A 22,977-nucleotide genomic window follows, 5' to 3' on the forward strand; every position below is an offset into this window, starting at 1 on the left:
GCCGGGAGCGCCGGCTCCAGTCCCGGCCCCGCCGCTCGGCTCGGGTGAGCCGTGTACCTGAGTCTGTCTTCCCATCTGGGAAATGGGGGCGGGGACCGTGGCTCCTCCCCTTTTGTGTGTGTGCACGCTTGAGGCGTACAGGAGATGCCTGTGCAGGGCATACAGCAGGCATCGCATACAGCAGGCATCCCATAATTGCTGAGGGGTTCCCAGGAGGCCACTTTCGCCAACTTCTGCAAGGAACGCTCTGTGTTCCGGCAGGTTCTGAGGTGTGGGGCTGCGGAGGGTGCTCTGGGGTGGGGGGGCTGCCAGGGGGCTCCCTCCTGCGAACCGCGCGTCCCCAGCCCCGCGTGTCCCCAGCCCCGCGCGTCCCCAGCCCCGCGCGTCCCCAGCCCCGCGCGTCCCCAGCCTCGCGCGTCCCCAGCCCTGCACGGCCAGCGTCCGGGTCTCTGCTGGCACTCGCTCGCCCAGCTTGGGTTCTGCTGCCTCCAGACAGTGTTTGGGGCACTGGGGTTTCCCGGGCGTGTGCCCCGCAGAGCCCCTCCTTGGTGGGGGAGCCCCTCCCCCCTGGGCGATTCCTTCTGAGCCCCAACTCATCTGAGCTCTGGAGGCGGCTGCAGGGTGGGAGTGGGCGGGGCGTTGGGGCGGAGCCGGGCCTTGGGGAGGACCCTTGTCTGGGGGGAGCCCAGCAGGAGGAAGGGTGGAGGAGGAGGGCGAGCCAGGGCTCAGGGCGCAGGCAGCCAGCAAGGGCTGGGCCGGGAGCCAGAGGCGCACCGAAGCCGTTTGAAGGCGTTTGAGGTTGCAGGGGCCACGCGGCCAGCGGGCGGGAGGGGCGAGGGCGGCAGGTGCCAGCGGCTGGCGGCGCCCTGGTCTGCCTGCCCGGGGCTCAGCCACTGGCGAAGCCAAGCCGGTGACCTCAGCCCGGCCTTTTCCAGGGCTGGCTGGCCCGGTGAGCTGTTCTTTCCAAGAGCTGCCTCCCGGGACTGGAGCAGGGCCCTGGCCCAGCCGCCTCTCTTGCTTCCCAGGCCGTGCCTCGCCAGGCGGCTGTGCTGGGCCGGGGCGGGGTGGGGGGAGCCTCAGCCGGGGAGGAGCGGGCTCAGGGTGCCCTCCGGGGTGGCTCAGGGTGGACCCACGGACAGTGAGGTGACTGCCACGCACCACCGGAGGCCTAACGGGCGCCGGGGAGGTGCGGATCTGTGACATTTCGGAGGGAGAGGGGACAGTGCCAAGCTGCTGCCACCACACGGGAGCTGCCTCTGTTTCTGTCCCTCGCCCCGGCCCGGGGCTCTGCCACCTTTGTCGTCCGTGGAAGGCAGCCAGGGCTGGCATGGCAGGCTGGCCGGGCCCTGGCCAGTGGCATCGGCAGCGGGGCAGGGTCCCTGCTCCTGCCCGAGCCGCTGTCCTGGGTGACTCGAGCGGCAGAGGCCTGGGTGGCTCAGTGCCGACACCCGTGCAAGCCCCCGGATCCCGACTTAGAGCTGGGTGAGGCCGGTGGGCTCTGGGCTGCGGCCTCAGCTTTGCCTGTTTCGCTGGGAGCTTCCTTGGGGAGCCCTGGGGCGACGGGGCCCTGCTGTCTGCCTGGGTTTCTGGGTGCCCACGGCCGGGCCGGGTCCTCCTGTGGGGTTGGGGCCGCAGGTGCACGGCCAGGTGTGGCAGGGCCCCGCCCCCTCTGCAGGCTGCAGGGCAAGCCCCGCCTGCCTCCCTCGGCTTGCGCCCCACCCTCGGCCTCCTTCCTCCCCGGCCTCCCCTCTTCTCCGGGGTCTCTGCCCCCGAGTCTCCTGTGAGGACCCTGGCCTTGGCTTCGGGGCCCGGCCTGAATCTGTTCTCACCTGAGACCCTCAACATGGTGCTGTGTGAGCAAGGCCACACCCCCAGGTTCCGGGTTGGGGGGCGGGCACGGCTTCTGCCCCGGTGGGAGGGGCGCCTCCCATCAGTTCTGCAGGGCCTGCGTGCTTAGGAGGGGTCTCAGGCAGGGGTGCCGCGTGGGTTTGCAGGGGTGCGGGCTGCTGCGTGGCTGGCTGAGGTGGCCTGGGCTGGGCGGCCCAGGCCAGTGGGGCTGAGCGCAGGGCCGGCCTGGGGTGCCAGCCTGCGGTGGCCTCCTCATCTCCAGCTGGGCCGTGGACGGGCACGGGCCCGGCTCCCATGTGATGCGGCTGTGTAGTGGGCGGGGCTCTGGCTTGGGTGGGGTTGCTGGTGGCGCGTTGGGGGACCTGACAGGAGAGGGGCAGAGAGAAAAGCATACAGGTGGGTGGGGCCTGCCTCTTCCCGCCCGCGTGGGGCCCAGAGGGCGTTGGGTTTGTTCCGTGGAAGCTCTGAGCCGCGGGGCTGACATCATGCTGGAAGCCGGGCCTTGCCGGTAACATCACACGGCGCCCGGCGGCTCTGCTCTGTGCGTCCCCCGAGGAGGGGGTGCGGCGGGGGCCCGGGAAGGAGGCCTTGCTGGGCGGTCAGCGGGGGGAGGGCAGGGTGTTGCCCGTGGCCTGAGCCTGCCCTCCGCCAGGGGCTGCCCTGTGTCTGGTGGGCAGGGCGTCCTGCACAGGGCACTGGCGTCCAGGCCTGACCTGGCCAAGCCCCCGCCTCATGTCCCTCACCTTGGCTTGTGCTGAGCACGGAGGGGACAAGCCAGGCGCAGCCTTGTGCCCGGCCTCACCCTGCTGCCTGTCATTTGGAAGGACAGCTGTCCTTGTGCTCTCTGGCCGCGCCGAGGAGGGCAGTGGTTTGTTCCTGCGGCAACCAGGCCGGCACTGGCGTCACCCCTGCCCTACTGCCGGGGCAATTCCCGAGGGGCGCCGGGGTTCAGAGGACTGGTAGGGGGAGGAGCCGGGACTCAACTCTGTCACCTGCCAAGTGCCCTGTGTTGGGCGCAGCTGTGGGCGTGCGACGGGGCCTCCTTTGTGGGGGGCCAGGACAGAGACCAGCAGGGAGCTCTTTCCTGTCCCCTCCCCACCCCCTTCTTCCTGTCCCCCTCTTCCCCATCCCCTCCCCCTCCTCCCTGTCCCCCTCCTCCCTGCCCCCTCCTCCCTTCCCCCTCCCCTTTCTCCCTCCCTCTTCCCCATCTCTCTCCCTGTCCCCTCCCCCATCCCCCTCCCCCCTCCTCCTTGCCCTCTCCCCATCACCCCTCCTCCTTGCCCCCTCCCCATCACCCCTCCTCCCTGTTCCCCTCCCCCACCCCCTCCCTGCCCCCTCCTCCCTGCCCTGTCTCCCGTTCTCCCTGTCCCCTTGCCCAACCCCTCCTCCTTGTCCCCTCCTTCCTGTCCCTCTTCTCCCTTCCCCCTCTGCTATCCCTTTCCCCCTCCCTCTCCCCTTTCCTCTCCCCCTCCCCCTCCTCCCTGCCCCTCCTTCCTGCCCCATCCCCCTTTCTCCCTGTCCCACCCCCCAAACTCCTCCTCCTTGGCTCCTTCTCTCTTCCCCCTCCTCCCTGTCCCCTTCCCCAACCCCCCCTCCTCCCCATTCCTCTACCCCATCCCCTCCCCCACCCCATCCCCTCCTCCCTGACCCCTCCCCTGTCCTCTCCCCCCATCCCCTCCTTCCTGTCCCCCTGCCACCCCTGCCCCCAGGCCCTGGCCCTTCTCACTTTCCCGAGCCGCTGATTCTCAGGGACTTCTCCCTGGTCTGGGGGGGGGATCCTGGACCATGGGGACTGGGGGATCCTGGACCATTGGGACTGGGGGATCCTGGACCATGGGGACTGGGGGGGGGGGATCGTGGACCATGGGGACTGGGGGATCCTGGACCATGGGGACTGGGGGTTGTTCCTGGACCATGGGGACTGGGGGTTCCTGGACCATGGGGACTGGGGGATCCTGGACCATGGGGACTGGGGGTTGTTCCTGGACCATGGGGACGGGGGGATCCTGGACCATGGGGACTGGGGGATCCTGGACCATGGGGACTGGGGGTTCCTGGACCATGGGGACTGGGGATCCTGGACCATGGGGACTGGGGGATCCTGGACCATGGGGACTGGGGGGGGATCCTGGACCATGGGGACTGGGGGGGGTTCCTGGACCATGGGGACTGGGGGTATCCTAGACCATGGGGACTGGGGGTATCCTAGACCATGGGGACTGGGGGGGATCCTGGACCATGGGGACTGGGGGGTCCTGGACCATGGGGACTGGGGGTCCTGGACCATGGGGACTGGGGGATCCTGGACCATGGGGACTGGGGGGTCCTGGACCATGGGGACTGGGGGGGATCCTGGACCATGGGGACTGGGGGTCCTGGACCATGGGGACTGGGGGAACCTGGACCATGGGGACTGGGGGATCCTGGACCATGGGGACTGGGGGGGTTCCTGGACCATGGGGACTGGGGGTTCCTGGACCATGGGGACTGGGGGATCCTGGACCATGGGGACTGGGGGATCCTGGACCATTGGGACTGGCCTTCCAGAGAGTCTGTCCAGCTGCTCACGGGCCACGCCCCTCCGGGCTGTGTGCCCCAGCAGATCCTCCAGGAAGGCCGGGGGCACCAGGCAGCCCGTGTCAGCCCGTGGAGGCGTGGGGCTGTTGAGGGGATGGGGCCCCTCTGCCAGGCTGCCCTGTGTCCCGTGCCGTGTGTGCCTGCCCTGCTGGCCGCCCGCCTCTGCTGGCTGCACCGGGACTGTTTGGCTGCAGCTCCACACTGGACTGTTCTCCCGCGCTCCCCCAGACCCACACGTGCGCCTGCGCTGCAGAGGCCGGGTGTGGGTACAGCCACGACCTTGGCCTGAGCGGCCTCATGGCCTCCTCGTGTGAGGCCACCAGTGTGGCTGGAGGAGGGCCCTTCCCTGGGCACGGGCCCCTGGTGCAAACTCCACCCACTCCGACCAGGACCCCTGTGCTGGGGGCGGAGACGGCACAGGGTGTGTTTCCGGTGCAGAATCAGAGCGCCAGTCACACGCGTGCAGGCTGCAGGAAGGCGGCGAGAGGGCAGAGACTGCGTGTGAGCCCACGAGCGATGCCGCGGGAGGTCACGCGGGAGGTCACGCGTGCCGTCTCGGTGCTGTCGGGGCCCTGTGATCCGGGTCTGGGAACTGTGGACGCACTGGGGGCTGAGCCTGGGCAGAGGAAGCGGGTGCAGTGGTCGCTGGCCCCGGCGAGCCTCCCCAGGGTGCAGCTCCCAGCACCTCCCTGGCCTGCAGCGGGGCTGGGCTCTGCCACCTGTGCTGCCCACCCCAGGTGCACCACAGGCGTCTTCTGGTGCGTCAGTGTCGGGGGGCGGATTCGTTCCCCGGGGCCATGAGGCTTGTTGGAGCGGCACCAGCGACAGTGGGAGTCAGGGTGGTGGTGACGATGGCACTGGTGGAGGTGATGGTGGTGATGGAGGTGATGGTGGTGATGGAGGTGATGGTGATGGAGGTGGTGATGGAGGTGATGGTGGTGTTGGTGGTGATGGAGGTGATGGTGATGGAGGTGATGGTGGTGGAGGTGATGGAGGTGGTGTTGATGGAGGTGATGGAGGTGATGGTGATGGAGGTGATAGTGGTGATGGAGGTGATGGTGGTGGTGATGGTGGTGATGGTGATGATGGTGATGGTGATGGAGGTGATGGTGATGGAGGTGATGGTGATGGAGGTGATGGTGGAGGTGGTGGTGGTGATGGAGGTGATGGTGGAGGTGATGGAGTTGATGGAGGTGATGGTGGTGGTGATGGTGGTGGTGGTGATGGTGATGGTGATGGAGGTGATGGTGATGGCCCTGGCGGGAGGTGATGTGATGGTGGAGGTGACGATGGTGATGGTGACGGCGGTAATGGTGGTGGTGTGATAGAGGTGCAGGTGGTGGTGGTGGGGTGATGGTGATGGAGGTTGATGGTGCAGGAGGTGGTGCTGGTGGTGAAGGTGGGTGTGGTGGTGATGGAGGTGATGGTGGTGATGGTGATGGTGATGGTGCTGGCGGAGCTGGGCCATGGCCGGAGGTGATGGAGATGGCAGTGCACGGGTTGTCGCTGGCGTGGGTGTGGAGGTGGTGGATGATGGTGATGGCCCAGGCGGAGGTGATGGTGATGGTGGAGGTGACGATGGTGATGGTGATGGTGACGGAGGTAATGGTGGTGATGATGATAGAGGTGATGGCAGTGACGGTGGTCGCATGGTCGTGGTCGTGGAGTTTGCTGTCGCTGTGGGCCATGTTCTGGAAGAGTTGCCCCCTCCAGGCCCTGGGACACTCCCAGGGGAGGGCCTTACCACGAGTGGACGTCTGGAGGAGCGAAGCCGCACGTTTCTGTCCTCACAGCCAGTGACGGACAGCGCGGTGCCCAGGGCCTCGCCCCTGTGCCACTCTCCCGCCGGTGGCGTTGCCCAGGCTGTGCCTGGCCGGCTGCGTGGAGCTCGGCACAGGTGTCTGGTGGGATGGTCCCTGCAGGCTGCCCAGGGGTCCACGTGGGGGGGCGGGGCAGCTGTCAGTGCGAGAAGTGTGGACCCTGGCCTTGAGGTCCAGGCCCCTGGGGTGGGCAGCCACACGGCGCCCACCCTTGCTGCTGCCGCCCCGTCCCCTCTCCAGGTTGCCGAGCTGGCTCTTGGGACGTCTGGCCGGCTCCGAGGGCTGCACAAGGCTGTGGCCGGCTCGTCCCCCTTCGCTCACCTGCCCTGTGGCAGAGACGTGGGTGTGGCGTCCCCTGGTCCCACCCCCAGCACAGGTGCGAGCAGGCTCAACCCCAGACCGCTGTGGCCAGTGGCTGCAGGTGAGAAGTGGCCCGAGGCGGATGCGGCTGGTCAGCGCGCACACCAGCACAGGGCGCCCGGCGGGGACAGCAGGACGTGGTCTGACCGTCTGGAGATCTGACCGCTTGCGTGGATCGCATTCCACTCATCCTCGGGCCCCGGGGGCACCCTGGAAATCGTGGGCCTCGTGGTTCGGCCCCCTGTGGCTTCTGGCACTGTTTGTCCATTTCTCCTGGGTGAAAACAGCCGAGTGAGGTTTGAAAGGTTTCTCTTGAGACCAGGCTGTTCCCGCGTGGCCCCGTGCAGAGAAGGGAGGCGTGGCGCGCTCAGCCGGCACGGGGCTCCCCTCGGACGGGAGCCCACCGGGGCCACGGCTGCCCGGCACCGCCCGCAGCTCCACCTCCCCTGTCCCGTGACGGCGTGCCGGGGCGCGACCGTGCGCTGGGCAGCCCCGGGACCCTCCCGGCCACAGGTGCCTGCGGTGTCTGCATGGGGCTGGCGGTGGGGAGGGGTGGTTTGTGGCCCACGCCTGCGGGCAGCGGGGACCCCGTGCTGCCTCCTGGGTTGGCTCCCGGGACGATGCTTGCTCCGCTGTCTCTGTTGCCCAGTGAGGTGCCCTGGCCGCAGCTGGCTGACAAGTCCACAGAGGAGCGGTGCTCGGCCGGATCCCCGTGCCGCCTGGTTGGGTTGGGGGTGGAGGGGCGGTGGTTGTGGTGGGCCGGCTTCCCCCCACCCCGGGCAGGACTGAGTGGGAGGGGGAACGCAGAGCGAGGTGGCGGCGGGCGGGTGCTCACGGCCAGGCCGGGTGGCCAGGCCGCCGGGCCCCGGGGGGGCAGAGCTGTCTCCGAGACTTGGCAGGTTGCTCCTGCTTGCAACGGAGACAAAGCCTGGCTGGAACCCCCCGCCGGCCAGGGCAGGCAGACTCCCCGCAGGAGCCGAGGTGGCAGGCCGCCGTGCCGTCCGCCGTGAGGGATTCGGGCCGGCCTGGGTGATGGCGCTGCGGCTGTGGTCTGCGGTACTGACCGGTAGCCATGGTGGCGGAGGCTTCTCGGGGCCTGGCAGGGCCCCACTCACCTGGTGGGGCCGACAGCAGGTGTGCGGGAGGCGAGAACGGGATGACGGGAGACGGCTGCTGCCCGCAGCTCCGGGCGGCCACGGGACAAGAGGTGCGGAGGGCTGGGGCTGCGGCAGGCCTGGGCCCGGGGAGCAGAGATGCAGCACACCCACTGGCGGCCGGGGTCATGGCAGCCTGAATGGCTGCACAGGGCTGCTGGATCAGCGAGCCAAGGTCGCAAGTCTTAGCACCGTGGCCTTGAACCCCGAGGCCGGCAGCTCTGGGGGGGAGGGCCCCCAGCCTCCCAGCAGGCCCCAGCCCTGGAAAGGCCTCGGGGGTGAGCTCAGGGCTGAGCTTCCGGGCTGGGTTTCACGTCGCCGCAGGCCTGGTGGACGCCCTCAGCGTACAGCGGGGGCTTTGTGTGTGCGGGACGGGGGGCGCCTTGTGGCCGCAGAGTCTCGGCCCGCAGGGGCACCGCGCCTCTGAGAAGGGAGACGCGGGCTCCGGGGGCTGCTCCTGTCTGGGGCCTCCGTGTGCTGCCTCGGCTCCCAGAGAGAAGCTGCGTGTGTGCCTGCACGCGTGCGTGTTCCAGCAGGCGTGTTGCACGCTCAGGGACACAGGAGGGCCTGGCGTGTGTCCACGTGCCGCCTTTGAAGACTGCCAAGGGCAGGCCCAGCCCTGGGTGCTCCCAGACCCCTCCCGTCACCCACTGGTCGTGGTGGAGGGGCGTGTTCTGTTGGTGTCGGCTGCTGAGTGAAGGGAGGGAGCCCCCTCTGTCACAGTCGGGGGCCCTGGGCGAACTCCCCGCCCCTGCCCCCGCCCCGGCCTCCGGTTCCATCTGGTCTCTGCAGGCGGCGAGCCTGTAACTGTTGGCACGGGGGAGTCCCCTGCCCGGGCCCGGCAGCAGGCAGGGCCCCCCAGTGTGGCCCAGCCAGAGGCAGGGCCCCCCCCCGGCTCTGCTGCCTTCCGCTGAGTCCTCTGGGGTCTGCTGGGGGAAGAGGTAGGGGTGCAGACATCAAGGGGCCCTGTCCCGCCCCCAGGAGGCAGCCGGGGAGCAGCCCGTGGCCCCCACGCAGCTGTGGCGCCAGCCCCGGGGAGGCATATGGAGCGGATCCTGCACTGTGTTCCCCCCAGGGTCCTGCAAAGCCCCCTGCTCCTTGGCGGCCTTGCGGGGGGCCCCTCTGCTCTGGCGGGGGCTCCCTCATCACCCCCGTACAGGGAGGAAGTGATAGGTGAGCTGGACGGGGACTCAGGTCTGGGCTGGATTCAGCTTCTGCAGAACTCTGAGCAGCCATGCCTCAGTTTCCCCTTCCTCACGGCAGCGGGAGTGGGGGTGGGAGACCCCTGCCCTCTGTGCCCGCAGGGCCAAGGGCCAGGCTTGCCGGGGTGAGCGCCCCCCAGGGGCCTTGGTCCGCAGCAGGGTGTTCTCGGGCTCGCAGTGGGTGGGGGCTGAGGGGCGGCTGGGTGAGTGGGTGGGTGCTGGATGTGTGGGTGGGCGTGGGAGGTCTGGTATGTGGATAGCTGGGTGGTGGGTGAACTGGTGGATGGGTGGGTGGGTGGGTGGGCTGGTGTTGATGGCTGGGCGGTGGGTGATGGGTGGGTGGGTGGGCTGGTGTTGATGGCTGGGCGGTGGGTGGTGGGTGATGGGTGGGGGTGGGGGCCCCGCCCAGCTCTCAGGGGCAGGAACTCTGGGGGGAAGTCTGGCCTGGAGCCCGGGCGGGGCGGGGCGGGCCCCTCTGCCCTCTGCCCTCTGCCCCCTGCCCCGGGCGCTGTGGGTGCCGAGTGCCTGGCCTGAGCGCCTGTCCTTCTCCAGGGGGACATCCAGCAGCTGCTGCTCGTCTCGGACCACAGGGCCGCCTACGACCACTGTGAGCACTACAGCCCCGACTGCGACACGGCCGTCCCCGACACCCCCCAATCCCAGGACCCCAACCCGGACGAATACGTGAGTCGGGCAGACCCCGGGACGGTGGGGCTGCAGAAGCCACCGAGCTCGCCCGCTCCTGTGAGCCCTGTGTGTGCGCCCGTGACCTTTGCCGCACTTTATCGAGGCCACCCCCGTCACCGGGGTGCCCTCCTGACCTCTGCCTGTGACCTTGGCGGGTGCGCGGGCAGCTGCTGCCGGGGTGGCCTTGGCCTCGTCCCGAGAGAGTCTGGTGGCGGCCGATGCCCTTGTCCCTCTCACCGTGGCCCGTGGCCTGTGGCCCATGGCCTGTGCTGGTCACCGTGGGCCCTCCTCACGCACCTGCCCCCTGCCCCCGCCTCCCCCTCATTGAACTTGACTCTCGTTTCAAAGCCCGTTCTCACCTCCTCGGCCACCCCAGAGGGGAAGGAGGGGCGCCATTCCTGGAGCTGTCTGGTCCCGTGGCCCAGGCCACATGTGCCTCCGGGGACAGAGCTGGGGGCAGCTCCCCGCCGAGTCCCCCAGCCAGGCGCTCCCTGTACCTGAGGCAGACACGGCTCTGTCCCTCCCAGAGGCCCCCAGGCTTGGGGTTTGGGGCTGAAGGGCAGGGCAGGCTGGCGATGGCCACGGGGCCAGGCGGGGGCCACGGCCTGGCTGACCACACGGCCACTGTGTTCTGAAGGGGCCCGTGTCACACTCGGGTCCAGCTTCCTCTGATTGCTGTGCCCCCTGGGCTCCTGGGGCTGACTCGGGTTCCCAGGGCGGGGGCTGGAGGGTGAGGGCTCCCACGCTGGCCCCGGGCAGCTCCATGCCCGGGGCTGGGCCAGGCAGTGATCCCGGAGGGTGTCAGTGGCTTTGCGGTGGTGGTGGTTGGTTGGGGGGGGGTCTCTCGGTGTCTCCCCTCACTCACGAGATCTGCATTTGCTCTCAGTACCCGGATGGAGAGGGTGAGGGTGAGACCTATTACTACGAGTACCCCTACTACGAGGACCCTGATGACCTCGGCAAGGACCCCACCCCCACCAAGAAGCCCGTGGAAGCTGCGAGAGAAACCACAGAGATACCTGAGGTTTGGGCTGGCCGCGGGGACCTGGCGGGCGGGGGTGGCACTCAGGGCCACCGGGAGGAGGAGGGGATGGGGGTGCGGCCACTCTGTCGCCAGCCACGGATTCGTGGGAGGCGCCCCTGCCTCCGCGGCCCACACCCTCACCGCGCCGCTCTCCCCAGGAGCTGACCCTGCCGCCCACCACGGAAGCCCCCTTGGCGCCCGAAGCCAGCGAGGGGGCCGGGAGGGAAGAGGCCCCCGGTGTCGGGGACTACGACTACGTGCCCATAGAGGACGACTACACGCCTGCCCCGTACGATGACCTTGGCTACGGAGAGGGCCTGGAGAGCCCTGAGCAGCTGCCCGACCGGGGAGCCGAGGCCGAAGTCCCCACCAGCACCACCGTCACCTCCAACTCCTCCAATGTACTTCTCCATCCTTACTTCCTGGGGCCGGGGGGGGGGGGGCGGGGCGGGCGTGGGGGCAGGCCCCTGGGGGCCTCCTGTCTCGGTCACTCACCATGGGAGTCCTGGGGAGGCTCCTGCGGTCAGGGGTTCACCCGCAGGTGGGCTGGGACGGCCCTGCCCTTTAGGCCAGGGGTCCCCAGGCGGAAGCAGACCGGCCCAAGGCCTCTGCGTGACCCCGGGACGCCAGCCGGCCTCCCTGGAGCTCGGGTACCTGCTGACGACGGGCAGTGCCTGCTGTCGGTTTCCAGTCGGGGAAGATGGCAGCTCGGGCCCGCGCTCGCAAGTGGCCATTGTGCAGTGCCGGGTTCCTGGCCCCCAGAGAGGACCCCGGGCTCCAGTGGGTGCAGACCCCTGGTCCCGAGACCACAGCCCCAGCCGGTGTGCCACGTGTGGGTGGGCCGTGCCCAGGCCTGGCCCCGCCTCGCTTGGCCTGCCTGGGCTGAGTCTCCCACAGCAGGGGGGGGGCAAGGAGCCCCCGGGGGCTGCAGGCTCCAGGGTGCTGGGAGGCCCCAGCACTGCCGTCCTAGCCGGGGCGCTCTCTGCGGGTTTCCTGGTGCCGGCAGAGCGGAGCACAGGGACAGTGCCAGCCTGGTGACCCTGCTGCCCTCCCCGCCCTGTGCAGCCCGCCCCGTCTGGGGGGGAAGGGAGGGATGACCCGGACGGGGAGTTCACTGAGGAGACCATCAGGAACCTGGACGAGAGCTACTACGACCCCTACTACGACCCCGACTCCACCGTGTCCCCGTCGGAGATCGGGCCCGGCATGCCGGCCAACCAGGACACCATCTACGAGGGGGTGAGTGGGTCGGGGGCGGCGGCCCTCCCCGGAGCTCAGCTCGGTGGAGTGCCCCACGCGTGTCCCTGGCTTTGCTTTATCGTTGCTATCATGGCCTGCATCTTCGTGCAGAAGGCTGAGGTGGGCGTAGCCCAAGAGACGCCACTCTTGGCACTGCGGCGGGCTTGGCTGGCTGCTCACTGTGGCTGCACCTCCAGGCCCCTCCCCACCCTGTGTGACCCCCGCTGTTCTCTCAAACCCACAGCCCCGGGTGCCGCTCGCTTCTCTCTGGGTTGTCTGGAGCGTTGGCTTCTGGGAGTCTCGGGTGCTGTGTTTTCTAAGCCCACGTGGCCTCCGCTGTCCCACACCCGGGATCTGCAGGGGGCTGGTGGGAGCAGAGGCGCACGCCGTGCCGGTGCCCTGGCCTCACCGCGTCTCCTGGCCATGGTGACTTTGTCTTTCTGTTCTCTCTCCGTCCTCGGCACCTGCCCGGCGTCACCGCAGATTGGAGGCCCTCGGGGCGAGAAAGGGCAGAAGGGGGAGCCGGCCATCATCGAACCAGTAAGGAAGCTCGCGTGCTCGCGGGGGCCAGGGCTCTGCGGGGCGTGACCGCCTCTGTGGGCTGGGCCACTGCACCCGCGGACGGGCCCGCCTGTGGGGCACATTGCAGACCCCGGCCCGGGCGGTGGGAGCCACATCGGCCAGAGCTCTGTGTGCTGGTGGAGCAGGGTCGGCGTCCCTCGTGCCCCGGGTCAGAGGAGCCGGATGGGGGCGGGGCGCAGTGGGACAGCCTGGCCTCCTGCACCGCTCTGCAGCCCTCGTGAGGCTGAGGACGGGGCCCACACTGGGGCCGGTCAGGCGGTGGGCTCGGGGTGAGTGGACCGAGAGCTAGCGGTGGTGGCACATTGGTGTGTGCAGCTGGCGTGCACAAACCCTGGGTGCCGCCCCCTGCCCCGGGCTGGGATGTCCTCGTCCCCCCCACCCCCGTGTCTGCCCCGGGGGTCTCAGAGCTGCCAGGTCAGGGCCTGACCCCTGCCATGGGCCAGACGCTCGCCAGCAGTCGGGCTGGACACGTCTCTGCCGCTGCGTGCAGTGGGCACTGTGGTGTGGGCAGGAAGAGGCCGGGCCGCCAGGGCAGGGAGGGGCGGCGGCCGAGGCCCTCGCCCGGCACGTGGCTGAGTGTTGGTGCTGGCGACAGCAGCCACGAGGCCCCGGGCCACGCCATTGCTTCTGCTGCCAGGAGTTGTTTCCCTGGGGGCTGAGCCGGGGACACAGCCTGGGGGGCTCCCTGGGGCCCTGCTGGCCTCTGGCAGACCTGGGAAGACCTCCTGGGCGCCACCAATGGTGCTTGGCCAGTCCTTAGCTCTCAGAGACACCGTGGGCCGCCTGTGGCCAGGGCAGGCAGGACGAGGGGTGGGACTCCTGGACCAGGGGTTCAGCAGGGCTCAGGCAGGAGAGGGCGCCTCTGTGCCTGGCCCCCGGCCTGTGCCCGGCATGGGACCTATCCGTCCTCACTGGGGTGGGACTGGGTTCACACATCCTCATCCCGGCCTGAGCCGTCTGCAGGCCCGGAGTTGGAGGCCAGGGACCAGGATGCACGGGGTCAGCAGGTGCAGAGGTAGGAAGGGCCCGGTGCACACCAGGGTCCCCGGTCTCAAGGCCAAGGCCAGGGTGACCTGCGGGGAAGCAGCTGGCAGACGACGCCCAGGCGGAGGCTGTGGGTGGGCCTTGCGGCGGCCTGGCCATGGGCCCTGTAAAAGGAGCGGTGCCCCACGCGTCTGTCGCCTGGTGGGCACCCAGCTCTGCCTCTCTGGCTTCTCCCCTGCGCGGGCTCACACGTGGTAGGAGGGGGGGTCCGCTGGGGGCTGTTTGCAGCTAAGCTCTTTTTTTTTAACTTGTTTATTTGAGAGAGAGAGAGAGGTCTTCCATCTGCTGGGCCACTCTGCAAGTGGCCGCCATGGCTGGGGCTGGGCCGGGCTGTAGCCAGGAGCCAGGAGCTTCATCTGGGTCTCCCACATGAGTGCAGGGGCCCAGGCACTTGTGCCATTGTCCACTGCTTTCTGTATCTGGAGTGGAGCAGCTGGGGCTCGGACCTGCACCCTGTGGGATGCCCGTGCTGCAGGCAGAGGCTTGACCTACTACGCCGGCCCTGGCTGGTGTATTCTCTTGGTAGTGCCTGGTATTTACCTGCGGCTCAGGTAGCCTTGGCTGACGCCCATCTGTGCCCACGGCCAGCATCTGGTGTCCCCGTCCTGTGTGCCACGACCTAAGACCCACTCGAGTGGCAAATGACCGTGGTACAAACCGTGCGATGCGGCGTTCTGAGCTTTTCCCACGTCCGCACTGTTGCTGGCGCTGGGGTGCAGAACGGGCCTGGCTCCCTTCAGAAAGGGCGGCAGGGCTGGCGGGGGCAGGGGAGCTCGCCCAGGAGAGCCAGGCGCCTCCCCCGGGCTGCTCCCAGCCCGTCCCGGCTGCCCTCCTCGCCTGCCCAGGAGACCCGGTGCCCATGGCTGCAGCCCCCTGAGCCCAGCCGTGTGCGTGCGTGCACGTGTGCATGTGTTGTGTCAGTCCGTGTGTGCGTGCCTGCGTGTGTGTGCGGTGTGTGTCCGAATGTCTGCATGTGCATGTGTTTGCGTGTGTGTGACACATGCGCACGTGTGTGGCCTGGCCCTCAGTGGCCGCTGGCTTCTCCCTTTATCCCGGGGGCTGCTGGCCGGGTGCCGAGCGTTCTCTGGAGCGCATCTGTGTAAACACGGCGGCTCTGAGCCTGGCGGGCAGACGGAGCGTGATCCGGCCAGGTGCTCCGTGCTGGCCCGGTGCCACGTGCCCTGGGCGGGCAGGCCCAGGACTCCGCTCCAGAGGCGCGGCCCCTCTCCCCGAGAATGACATGAAGGGCATCTGTCCCGCCCCTCCCCCCGGCCAAGCCCAGCTGCCGAGGCCCCGCAGGACGGATGTGGACCGGGTCCCCGACGCCGTCCGCCCCTGCCGCCGTCAGTCTGAGGGGCCCCAGGCGTGGCGGGGGACCCAGGGGTGCTGGGGGTGCCTGGAGAAGCCAGCATGGGGAGGGGGCCGGCAGTAGGGCCCAGCGGGGAGCTCCACCCAGCGGGGAGCTGGGGCCCTTCTACCGCTCCTGGGGCTCAGGCGGCACGGCGGGGGCAGGAGGTGTGGTGGGGGCAGGAGGTGCGGCGCTGCGGACGGGGCGGCCCAGGCCCAGTGTGGGGGTGAGGTGAGGGCGGAAGGTTTCCCGCAGGGGGACAGGGCTGGGGGCCGCAGGCCGGGCCTGGCAGCTCTCTCTGTGGGAGGGGGGAGAAGCCCACAGGGCATCAGCCTGCGGGGCTCCTCCCTAGTCCTCCTGGGCCCCTCCCCGCCCCCGGCTCCCGGGCCATCCCTGTCTGTGTCCTCAGTGATTCCTGTCTGTGGTGCAGGGCCCCTGGGGGCCGTGGCCTCGAGAGCCAGAGGGTGGGGGTCACACCCTCCAGCCCACTGCTTGTGCGCCTGCGCGGATGGAGCTGGCCTCTGGACCAGCAGCCTACACTCTAGGGCCTGGGCCTGGGCGTGGCCTGGCGTGGCCTGGCCTGGCTGGGTGTGGCCTGGTGTGGCCAGGCGTGGCCTCAGGTGCCTTCTCTCTCCACAGGGCATGCTCATCGAGGGCCCACCTGGCCCGGAAGGCCCCGCCGTGAGTGTCCGCTTTATTTGCCCATGACTTGGGGGAGGGGCTGGTGTCCCCCTCAGGTCCCTGGCCGAAGCGGGGTCCCCTGGGGCCCGCCCCGCCCTGGCTCTGTGCCCACCCGCACTTGGCAGAGCTGGGATGAGGCCCGAGGCTGGCGTCTGAGCTCCGTCTCGATTTTGTGCTTGGTTCCAGGGCCTTCCAGGACCCCCAGGAACAACGGGTCCCACTGGCCAAGTGGGTGACCCTGGAGAGCGGGTGAGTGCTTGGGAGGCCACGGGGGGGCGTCTGTGAGCCTGGCTGTCCCCGTGTCCCCCTGTGGGCTGTGCCTGTGTCTCCCCATGGGCTGTGCCTGTGTCCCCACTGTGGGCTGTCCCCGTGTCCCTCTGTGGGCTGTCCCCGTGTCCCCCTGTGGGCTGTGCCTGTGTCTCCCTGTGGGCTGTGCCTGTGTCCCCCCATGGGCTATCCCTGTGTCCCCCTGTGGGCTGTGCCCATGTCCCCCGTGGGCTGTGCCCATGTCCCCCGTGGGCTGTCCCCGTGTCTCCCTGTGGGCTGTGCCTGTGTCCCCCCATGGGCTATCCCCGTGTCCCCCTGTGGGCTGTGCCCATGTCCCCTGTGGGCTGTGCCCATGTCCCCTGTGGGCTGTCCCCATGTCCCCCTGTGGGCTGTCCCCGTGTCTCCCTGTGGGCAGTCCCCATGTCCCCCTGTGGGCTGTCCCCATGTCCCCCTGTGGGCTGTCCCCATGTCTCCCTGTGGGCTGTCCCCGTGTCCCCCGTGGGCTGTCCCCGTGTCTCCCGTGGGCTGTGCCCATGTCCCCCTGTGGGCTGTGCCCGTGTCCCCCGTGGGCTGTCCCTGTGTCCCCTGTGGGCTGTGCCCATGTCCCCCTGTGGGCTGTCCCCATGTCTCCCTGTGGGCTGTGCCCGTGTCCCCCGTGGGCTGTGCCCGTGTCCCCCGTGGGCTGTCCCTGTGTCCCCTGTGGGCTGTGCCCGTGTCCCCCGTGGGCTGTCCCTGTGTCCCCTGTGGGCTGTGCCCATGTCCCCTGTGGGCTGTGCCCATGTCCCCCTGTGGGCTGTGCCCATGTCTCCCGTGGGCTGTGCCCATGTCCCCTGTGGGCTGTGCCCATGTCCCCCCGTGGGCTGTCCCCATGTCTCCCTGTGGGCTGTCCCCATGTCTCCCTGTGGGCTGTGCCCGTGTCCCCCGTGGGCTGTCCCTGTGTCCCCCTGTGGGCTGTCCCCGTGTCCCCCTGTGGGCTGTCCCCATGTCCCCCTGTGGGCTGTCCCCATGTCTCCCTGTGGGCTGTCCCCGTGTCCCCCGTGGGCTGTCCCCATGTCTCCCTGTGGGCTGTCCCTGTGTCCCCCTGTGGGCTGTCCCCGTGTCCCCCGTGGGCTGTCCCCAGGCCCTCCCTGCCCACACCTCGCATGTGGGGGGTGACAGTGTTTGTCAGTTTTGTTCTTCAGATTGCCCCTCCCCCAGGCTCCCTCACACCAACTCCCACGCAGATACTTGTGGGGGCCCCAGGTGCCTGCCCAGGCTGGGGCAGGTGACATCTCTCAGAGAGAGGCCCAGCAGGACCCTCGAGGCCAGCAGCGGTCAGCTCCCGGCCACAGGGGGTCAGCTCCCAGCTGCAGGGTGGTCGGCTCCTGGCCACGGGGGTTCAGCTTCTGGCTGTATGGGGGGTTGGCTCCCAGCCGCAGGGGTTGGCCCCTGGCCACAGGCGGGATCGGGTCCCAGCCGCAGGGTGGTCGGCTCCTGGCCACAAGGGGTCGGCTCCCAGCCGCAGGGGTCGGCCCCTGGCCACAGGCGGGATCGGGTCCCAGCCGCAGGGTCGGCTCCCAGACACAGGAAGTCAGCTCCCGGCCGCGACCCCCTGGGCCGTCCTTGGTAGGAGCAGTGTGGTCAGGCAGATGGGGAGAGCTCTGGTGCTTCCGAGCCTGGCGCGTGAGCCGCGTGGGGCAGGGCACGGTGTTCCTGCCTCCCTGTCCTCCGTACTAGACAGGAAGCTCCAGGCTCTGGGGTCAGCCGCCTGCCTGGCAGACATCCAGGCTGGGCAGCAGCGGCTGGCCTGCGGGGGACCACTGACCCCTGGTGGCCGCCTGGTGGTACTGCAGCTCTTCCTGTTCTGGCCTGAGAGGGGCTTTGCAGCGAGTGGGGAGGGGCGTGCTGGGGCAGAGCTGGGGGTGAGGTGGGTCCCAGTGCACTCAGAAGAGCTGGGTGTCCCCGAGGCTCTTAGGGGCTCCCTGAGCTACCGGCCATGAGCTCACCGGGGCTGCTGGGTGAGGCCCACGTGTGCTGGCCCCCGTGGAAGCACTGGGCATCACACCGTCCCTCCTGGACACTTCCTGGCCAGCACGGGAGCCCGTTTCCATGGGGAGCCCCGCCCACAGCTGGGCGCTGACCCCTCCCCCACTGTCACTCCACACCCGGGCTCGTGGAGGTTGCCGAGGCTGCCACTGCCCCCACCCCGCCCTGTAGCGTGGCAGCCGCCGGGCAGCACCCTGGGTGCCCTCACTCGGCCCCGGCTGGATTTGTGACGGTGGGGGGTGGGGGTGGGCCTGCTGTGGTGGCCACACCTGGACAGAGAGGCTGAGTCCGGCCCAGGAGGGGCGGGCCAGTGCGGGGACTCCTGTTTTGCTGGCCCGGGGGCGCCCCCTGCAGGGCGCCTGGACATGGGCTCATGGGGCTGCAGGAAGCTGCCCCTTCTCTCGTGGGCCCCCCAGGCCCCAGGTCTTCCTGGGAGCCCTGTCCCCGGCGGCCGCCCGGTTGTGGGTGCTGGCTGAGGGGCGTGGCCTCGGGCACCACGCCCCTGAGGCTCCGGAGACACCGAGCGGACACACGGCGGCTTCCTGGCTGCCCTAAGTGGTCCCCGCTCCCCGTCCTGGAGGCCGTGGGTCTGCAGTCGGGGGCTCAGCTGGCTCCTGGGGGTGGAGGGGGGGCTTCCTGCCTTCTGCTGCAGCTCCCGGTGGCCACGGCCGCCCCTGGCTCTCTGTCCCTCCCCACCCCTCCCTCGTCTCCTGTGCCATCGGAGGAGTTCGGGCCCCGTGGCGTTCCCAGGGTGACTCCATCTGCAAGGGTGCCCGTCCCAAACCAGAGACAGCTTAGGTTCGGGCAGGTGCGGAGCCACGTTCGTCACCTCCAGCCCCCGGGGCCGGCCCGCCTTGGTCCCCTGGGAAAGGACCCATCTCACTTGTGTTGCCTTCACGCTGTCCCCACGCCTGGGCCGGTGTCAGGGACCCCCGGCTGGTCACAGGTCTGTTTGCGAGGCCCGACCTGTGCTGTGTGCGAGGGGACGTTCTGTCCCGTCTTCCAGCCCGGGCGCCGTGGCCCTGCGCCTCTGGCTCCTGTGTGCTGTTGGGTGCGGGGGCCTGGCAGGCTCACGTCCCCCGCCCTGCCCCCCTCTGGGTGCTCCCAGGCCCAGCAGGCTCCCTCTGTCTCCCTCCTCCCCTCCCACTCTAAGCTCTCAGCTGTGCCCCTCCCTCTCTGGGCCGGGCTTTCTGGAACATTCTCTGTGTCTGTCTTCCCACCGCCCTCCCGCTCGGGCCCTGGGTGAACTCTGACCCCATGCTCTTTGTCCACAGGGTCCCCCGGGGCGCCCGGGCCTCCCCGGGGCTGACGGCCTGCCTGGCCCACCGGGCACCATGCTCATGCTGCCCGTGAGTACCCGTGACGCGGGGCTGGGCAGCGGGCGGGGCTCGTGGCAGCGTGGGAGGCTGCCCCGGGGTCGTCTCTCCTCCTTGGGAGCCATGGAGCTTTATCCAGAATGCAATGGGACTTTGCTCCACACGGGCCTTGGCATTTAACCCTCAGTGGCGTGGCCCAGTGCAGGCCAGGCCACGTGTCCCGTGTGCAAGACCTGGAGGAGGAGCCCCTGTGGCCCCGGTTCTCAGACGGGGAGCCCGGGACTCGGACGGTGCCTGGGGCCGGTGGGTTCCTGGGTGTTGGTGCCCTGGCCGCAGGCACTGGGGGGTGTGGTGGATCACAGGGAGGCCATGAGGGGAAGGGCTTAAGACCCCTGAGACCCCTGCTTGACCCCCGAGAGCCGGCTGGGAGGGTCTGCAGGGGGCGCGTGTGCCGGCAGCTGGGTGAGCGGGCCGGTGGGGCCTGCGTGGTGGAGCCCTCGGCTCCCGGCCGTTCCCTGGCTCAGGGCTCGGGCCCCACTGCAGCCTGAGAGGCCCCGCCTGGAGCCTGGGCCCTCGCTGCAGGCCCCCTCCCCCGCGGCCATCTTCATCCCGCCCTTGGCTTTTCTTTGCCGCCAGGGGCCCACGGTGGGGTGTGGGTGGGGTGGGGGGAGGTCTCAGGTGCTGTGGGTGCCAGAGAGCGCGTCCAGGGGGCGAGGGCAGCTGTGTGCCCCGGGCCGCGCCAGCCCCCTGGGGACCCCCCGTCACCCGCACCCGTGACCCCCTCCTCCCCCCGCAGTTCCGCTTCGGAGGCGGCGGTGACGCGGGCTCCAAGGGCCCCATGGTCTCAGCCCAGGAGTCGCAGGCGCAGGCCATCCTGCAGCAGGCCAGGGTGAGTGCGCGGGGACAAGGGGGGCCTGCCTTGGAGCCCCGGGTGCCCCCATGCGGAGTGCAGAGCCGCAGGAGCGTCCCGGCCGCCGTGTCCGTGTCCCCGGGGCCGCACAGGCTCGGGCGTCTCGGGCAGCCGCTCGCTCCGGGCTTCCTCGTCCGGAGAGAGGGAGGGGGCGGAGGAGGGCCGCCCCGGAGGAGCTGGCCACCGCACGGCTGCCCCGCCGTTTCTCAGCGTGTCCCCTCTTCCTTTGCAGTTGGCGTTGAGGGGACCGGCTGGCCCGATGGGCCTCACCGGGAGGCCCGGCCCCATGGTGAGTGGCTGACTGCGTGGGAGTGGACGCCGGGTGGGGGCAGAGGGTGGCCCCCTACCGAGTGACCCCGCCGGTTCCCGCCTCCCGGGAGCTGTGCTGCTCTGTGTGGTGTGGGCGCTGGAGCCCTGCGCTCCGAGAGGAACCCCCTCCCACCAGGTCACCTGCAGTCTCCCCCCCCCCCCGCCCCCCAGCCTCTGCCGGCCCCAGCTCTGGTCCCAGGGACCACTAACCCAGAGCTCTCTCCACAGGGTCCTCCTGGGAGTGGGGGTTTGAAGGGTGAGCCAGGAGACATGGGGCCTCAGGTACGTGGGGTCTCAGGTGGGGGGGCTCTCAGGTATGGGGGGGTCTCAGACACATGGAGGGTCTCAGGTGTGGGGGGGTCTCAGATGGGGGGACTCTCAGGTATGTGGGGGCCTCAGGTGTGGGGGGTCTCAGGTATGTGTGTGGGGTCTCAGGTGTGGGGGGGTCTCAGGTATGTGTGGGGGGTCTCAGGTGTGGGGGGGTCTCAGGTATGTGTGGGGGTCTCAGGTGTGTGGGGGTCTCAGGTGCATGTGGGGGGGTCTCAGGTGCATGTGGGGGGGTCTCAGGCACGGGGGGTCCTGTCCGTGCATGTGGGAGGCCGGCTCCCGATGGGGGTGGGGGTGACCGTGTACCGGAAGCAGAGGAGGGAGCGTGACTCCTGCTGCAGGGCCCAGCCAGTTGTCCAGCCCTGTGCTGCCCACGCACTGGCCTCCAGGACAGCGAACCTGGGCCTCGTGCACGTGTGTGGGCCCGGAAAGCAGCTGACCGCTCACGGAGCCCCACCCCCCTGACCCTGCCTGTCCTCTGCTCCCCGGCAGGGTCCCCGTGGTGTGCAGGGGCCGCCTGGCCCGACGGGAAAGCCTGGGAGACGGGTGAGTGTGGGGCTCGGGGACAGCTCCGCGGCGGGCGGGGCCCGAGCCTGAGGGCTGGGGCAGGCAGCTGCCCCGCTCCGCTCCGGGGGTGCGCTGTGTCCTGGGGTGGGAGGCGGGGCACAGTGCACCTGGCCCCACCCCAGTCCTGCCCTAAGCTGGGCTTGGCGCTCCCTGAGCGTTTGGGTGGCAGGTGGCGGGGACCACATCGCAGGGCTGTGTGTCTCCGAGGCTGCCCGGCGTAGGGGGTGGCCGGACCCCGGCAGCGCTGACCTGGGCCCCGGCAGGCCTTGCCGCAGCCCTGGGCGTCCCTCGAGCCGCCGCGTCACGTGTGGGGCGTGGCTGCCTGGGTGGACTGTGTTTCCCCAGCACCACGGCCATGAGTGAGGCGTTTGTGTCATGGTGACCGCCGCCGCCCCCACTGGCCCATCTAGCCAGGGCTCATGTCAGAGCGAGCGAGCGCGTGCTGTGTGCGTGGGCACGCGCTGGCTCCCCCGCGTGTGGGGTGAAGGGGCTGGCAGCTCTGCCCGTGGAATACACACGCAAGCGAGGTGGTGGGATGACTTTATCTTGGTGCAAAGCCTCAGAAACCCGGCGCAGCTCTCCCGGAACCTGTGTCTTCCATGAACTTTTTGAAGACCCCGCTTTCGCGTGGACGTCAACTTTTTTTTTTTTTTTAACCATAACAACCCTCTTGGTACCGTTTTCCGTGGACTCCCCTGAGTCCCCTCATACGAGGCAAACGTGAGTATGGCCCTGGGACCACGGCTGCTCCGCCCCAGGAGCCCCCGGCCAGGCGGCCGCGTGCAGCTGCAGGTCCGGACGGCGGGCCCGGCAAGGTCGGCGCCGCCTGGGCCACTCGGTGTGCAGCCTCCTGACCACGGGGCCACGGCGCGGTGGCCGAGTCACGGTTCCACAGGAGCCCTCGGGGAGCTGCCTGCTCCTTCTGAGTCCGCCTCTCTGTTCCAGGGCCGAGCCGGCAGTGACGGCGCCCGAGGAATGCCAGGGCAGACCGGCCCCAAGGTAGGCGGCCGCGCCCCGCCCCCTGGTGTGGGGTGGACGCGGGACACGTGCGGCCCTGAAGGTTGTCGGCCCTACCAAGTCCATAGGACAGAGTCTGCTTGTCTGTTCTCGACTGTGAGGGCTCCCAGGGCTCCGGGGCGTGGACCGATGTTGCAGTGGGCGGGTGCAGGAGCTCCCTGTGTGGGTGCAAGGCCTGCCCCCAGGGGTGCACCTGCTGGTGCCCGTGGATGCCCCGTGTCCTCTCGCTGCCACGTTCATGGGTCGGTCCTCTGCCCCTGATGTCGGCACAGGCCGCCTCCCTGTCCCGGGCTCACCCCTGTGTCTCAGCTCCTGGAACACTTTGTCCAAGGCCACAGGAGGGCCGGAGGACACACTGACCTCCCCCAAGGGGCCCACGTTGGGGACAGCGTCTGGTACCTGGAAGGGGAGTGGAGGCTGGGTCACTGGCCCGGCCTGGTGTCCCTGCACCCGTCACCGCGCTGGCCACAGATGAGCCGGGACTCCCGGCTGGCCCCGGTGGCCTGGGCTGCCAGAGGCGGGGCAGCCACGTTGTCTCTCACTGCAGACCTCAGGCGTCTCCCTCGGCTCCCCCTGAGACAGGGCGGGCACGGTCCCCGGGCTGCAGGAGCGCAGGGGAGGGGCTGGCCAGGGAGCCAGGACGCCCGAGGGCCCGCGCCCGGCCATCTGCGCA

At 69.8% G+C, this 22,977-nt stretch overlaps 1 protein-coding gene across 4 annotated transcripts in view; it reads left to right on the top strand.

Moving 5' to 3' along the window:
* Positions 1-22,977, top strand: part of COL5A1 (collagen type V alpha 1 chain) — a 106,488-nt gene that overhangs the window by 32,306 nt on the left and 51,205 nt on the right. For 3 of the 4 annotated variants that reach the window (XM_070066681.1, XM_070066680.1, XM_070066679.1), the window contains exons 5-17: positions 9,514-9,645; positions 10,535-10,672; positions 10,831-11,073; positions 11,738-11,911; positions 12,395-12,451; positions 15,525-15,566; positions 15,753-15,815; positions 19,133-19,207; positions 19,971-20,063; positions 20,317-20,373; positions 20,622-20,675; positions 21,213-21,266; positions 22,233-22,286. In XM_070066681.1, coding sequence (XP_069922782.1) covers positions 9,514-9,645; positions 10,535-10,672; positions 10,831-11,073; positions 11,738-11,911; positions 12,395-12,451; positions 15,525-15,566; positions 15,753-15,815; positions 19,133-19,207; positions 19,971-20,063; positions 20,317-20,373; positions 20,622-20,675; positions 21,213-21,266; positions 22,233-22,286 — 1,236 coding nt within the window. The remainder of the gene's footprint in view (positions 1-9,513; positions 9,646-10,534; positions 10,673-10,830; positions 11,074-11,737; positions 11,912-12,394; positions 12,452-15,524; positions 15,567-15,752; positions 15,816-19,132; positions 19,208-19,970; positions 20,064-20,316; positions 20,374-20,621; positions 20,676-21,212; positions 21,267-22,232; positions 22,287-22,977) is intronic. The other variant, XM_070066682.1, reaches the window with a different exon arrangement.

Source organism: Oryctolagus cuniculus, chromosome 1, assembly GCF_964237555.1.
Source record: "Oryctolagus cuniculus chromosome 1, mOryCun1.1, whole genome shotgun sequence".
Lineage (NCBI taxonomy): Eukaryota > Metazoa > Chordata > Mammalia > Lagomorpha > Leporidae > Oryctolagus > Oryctolagus cuniculus.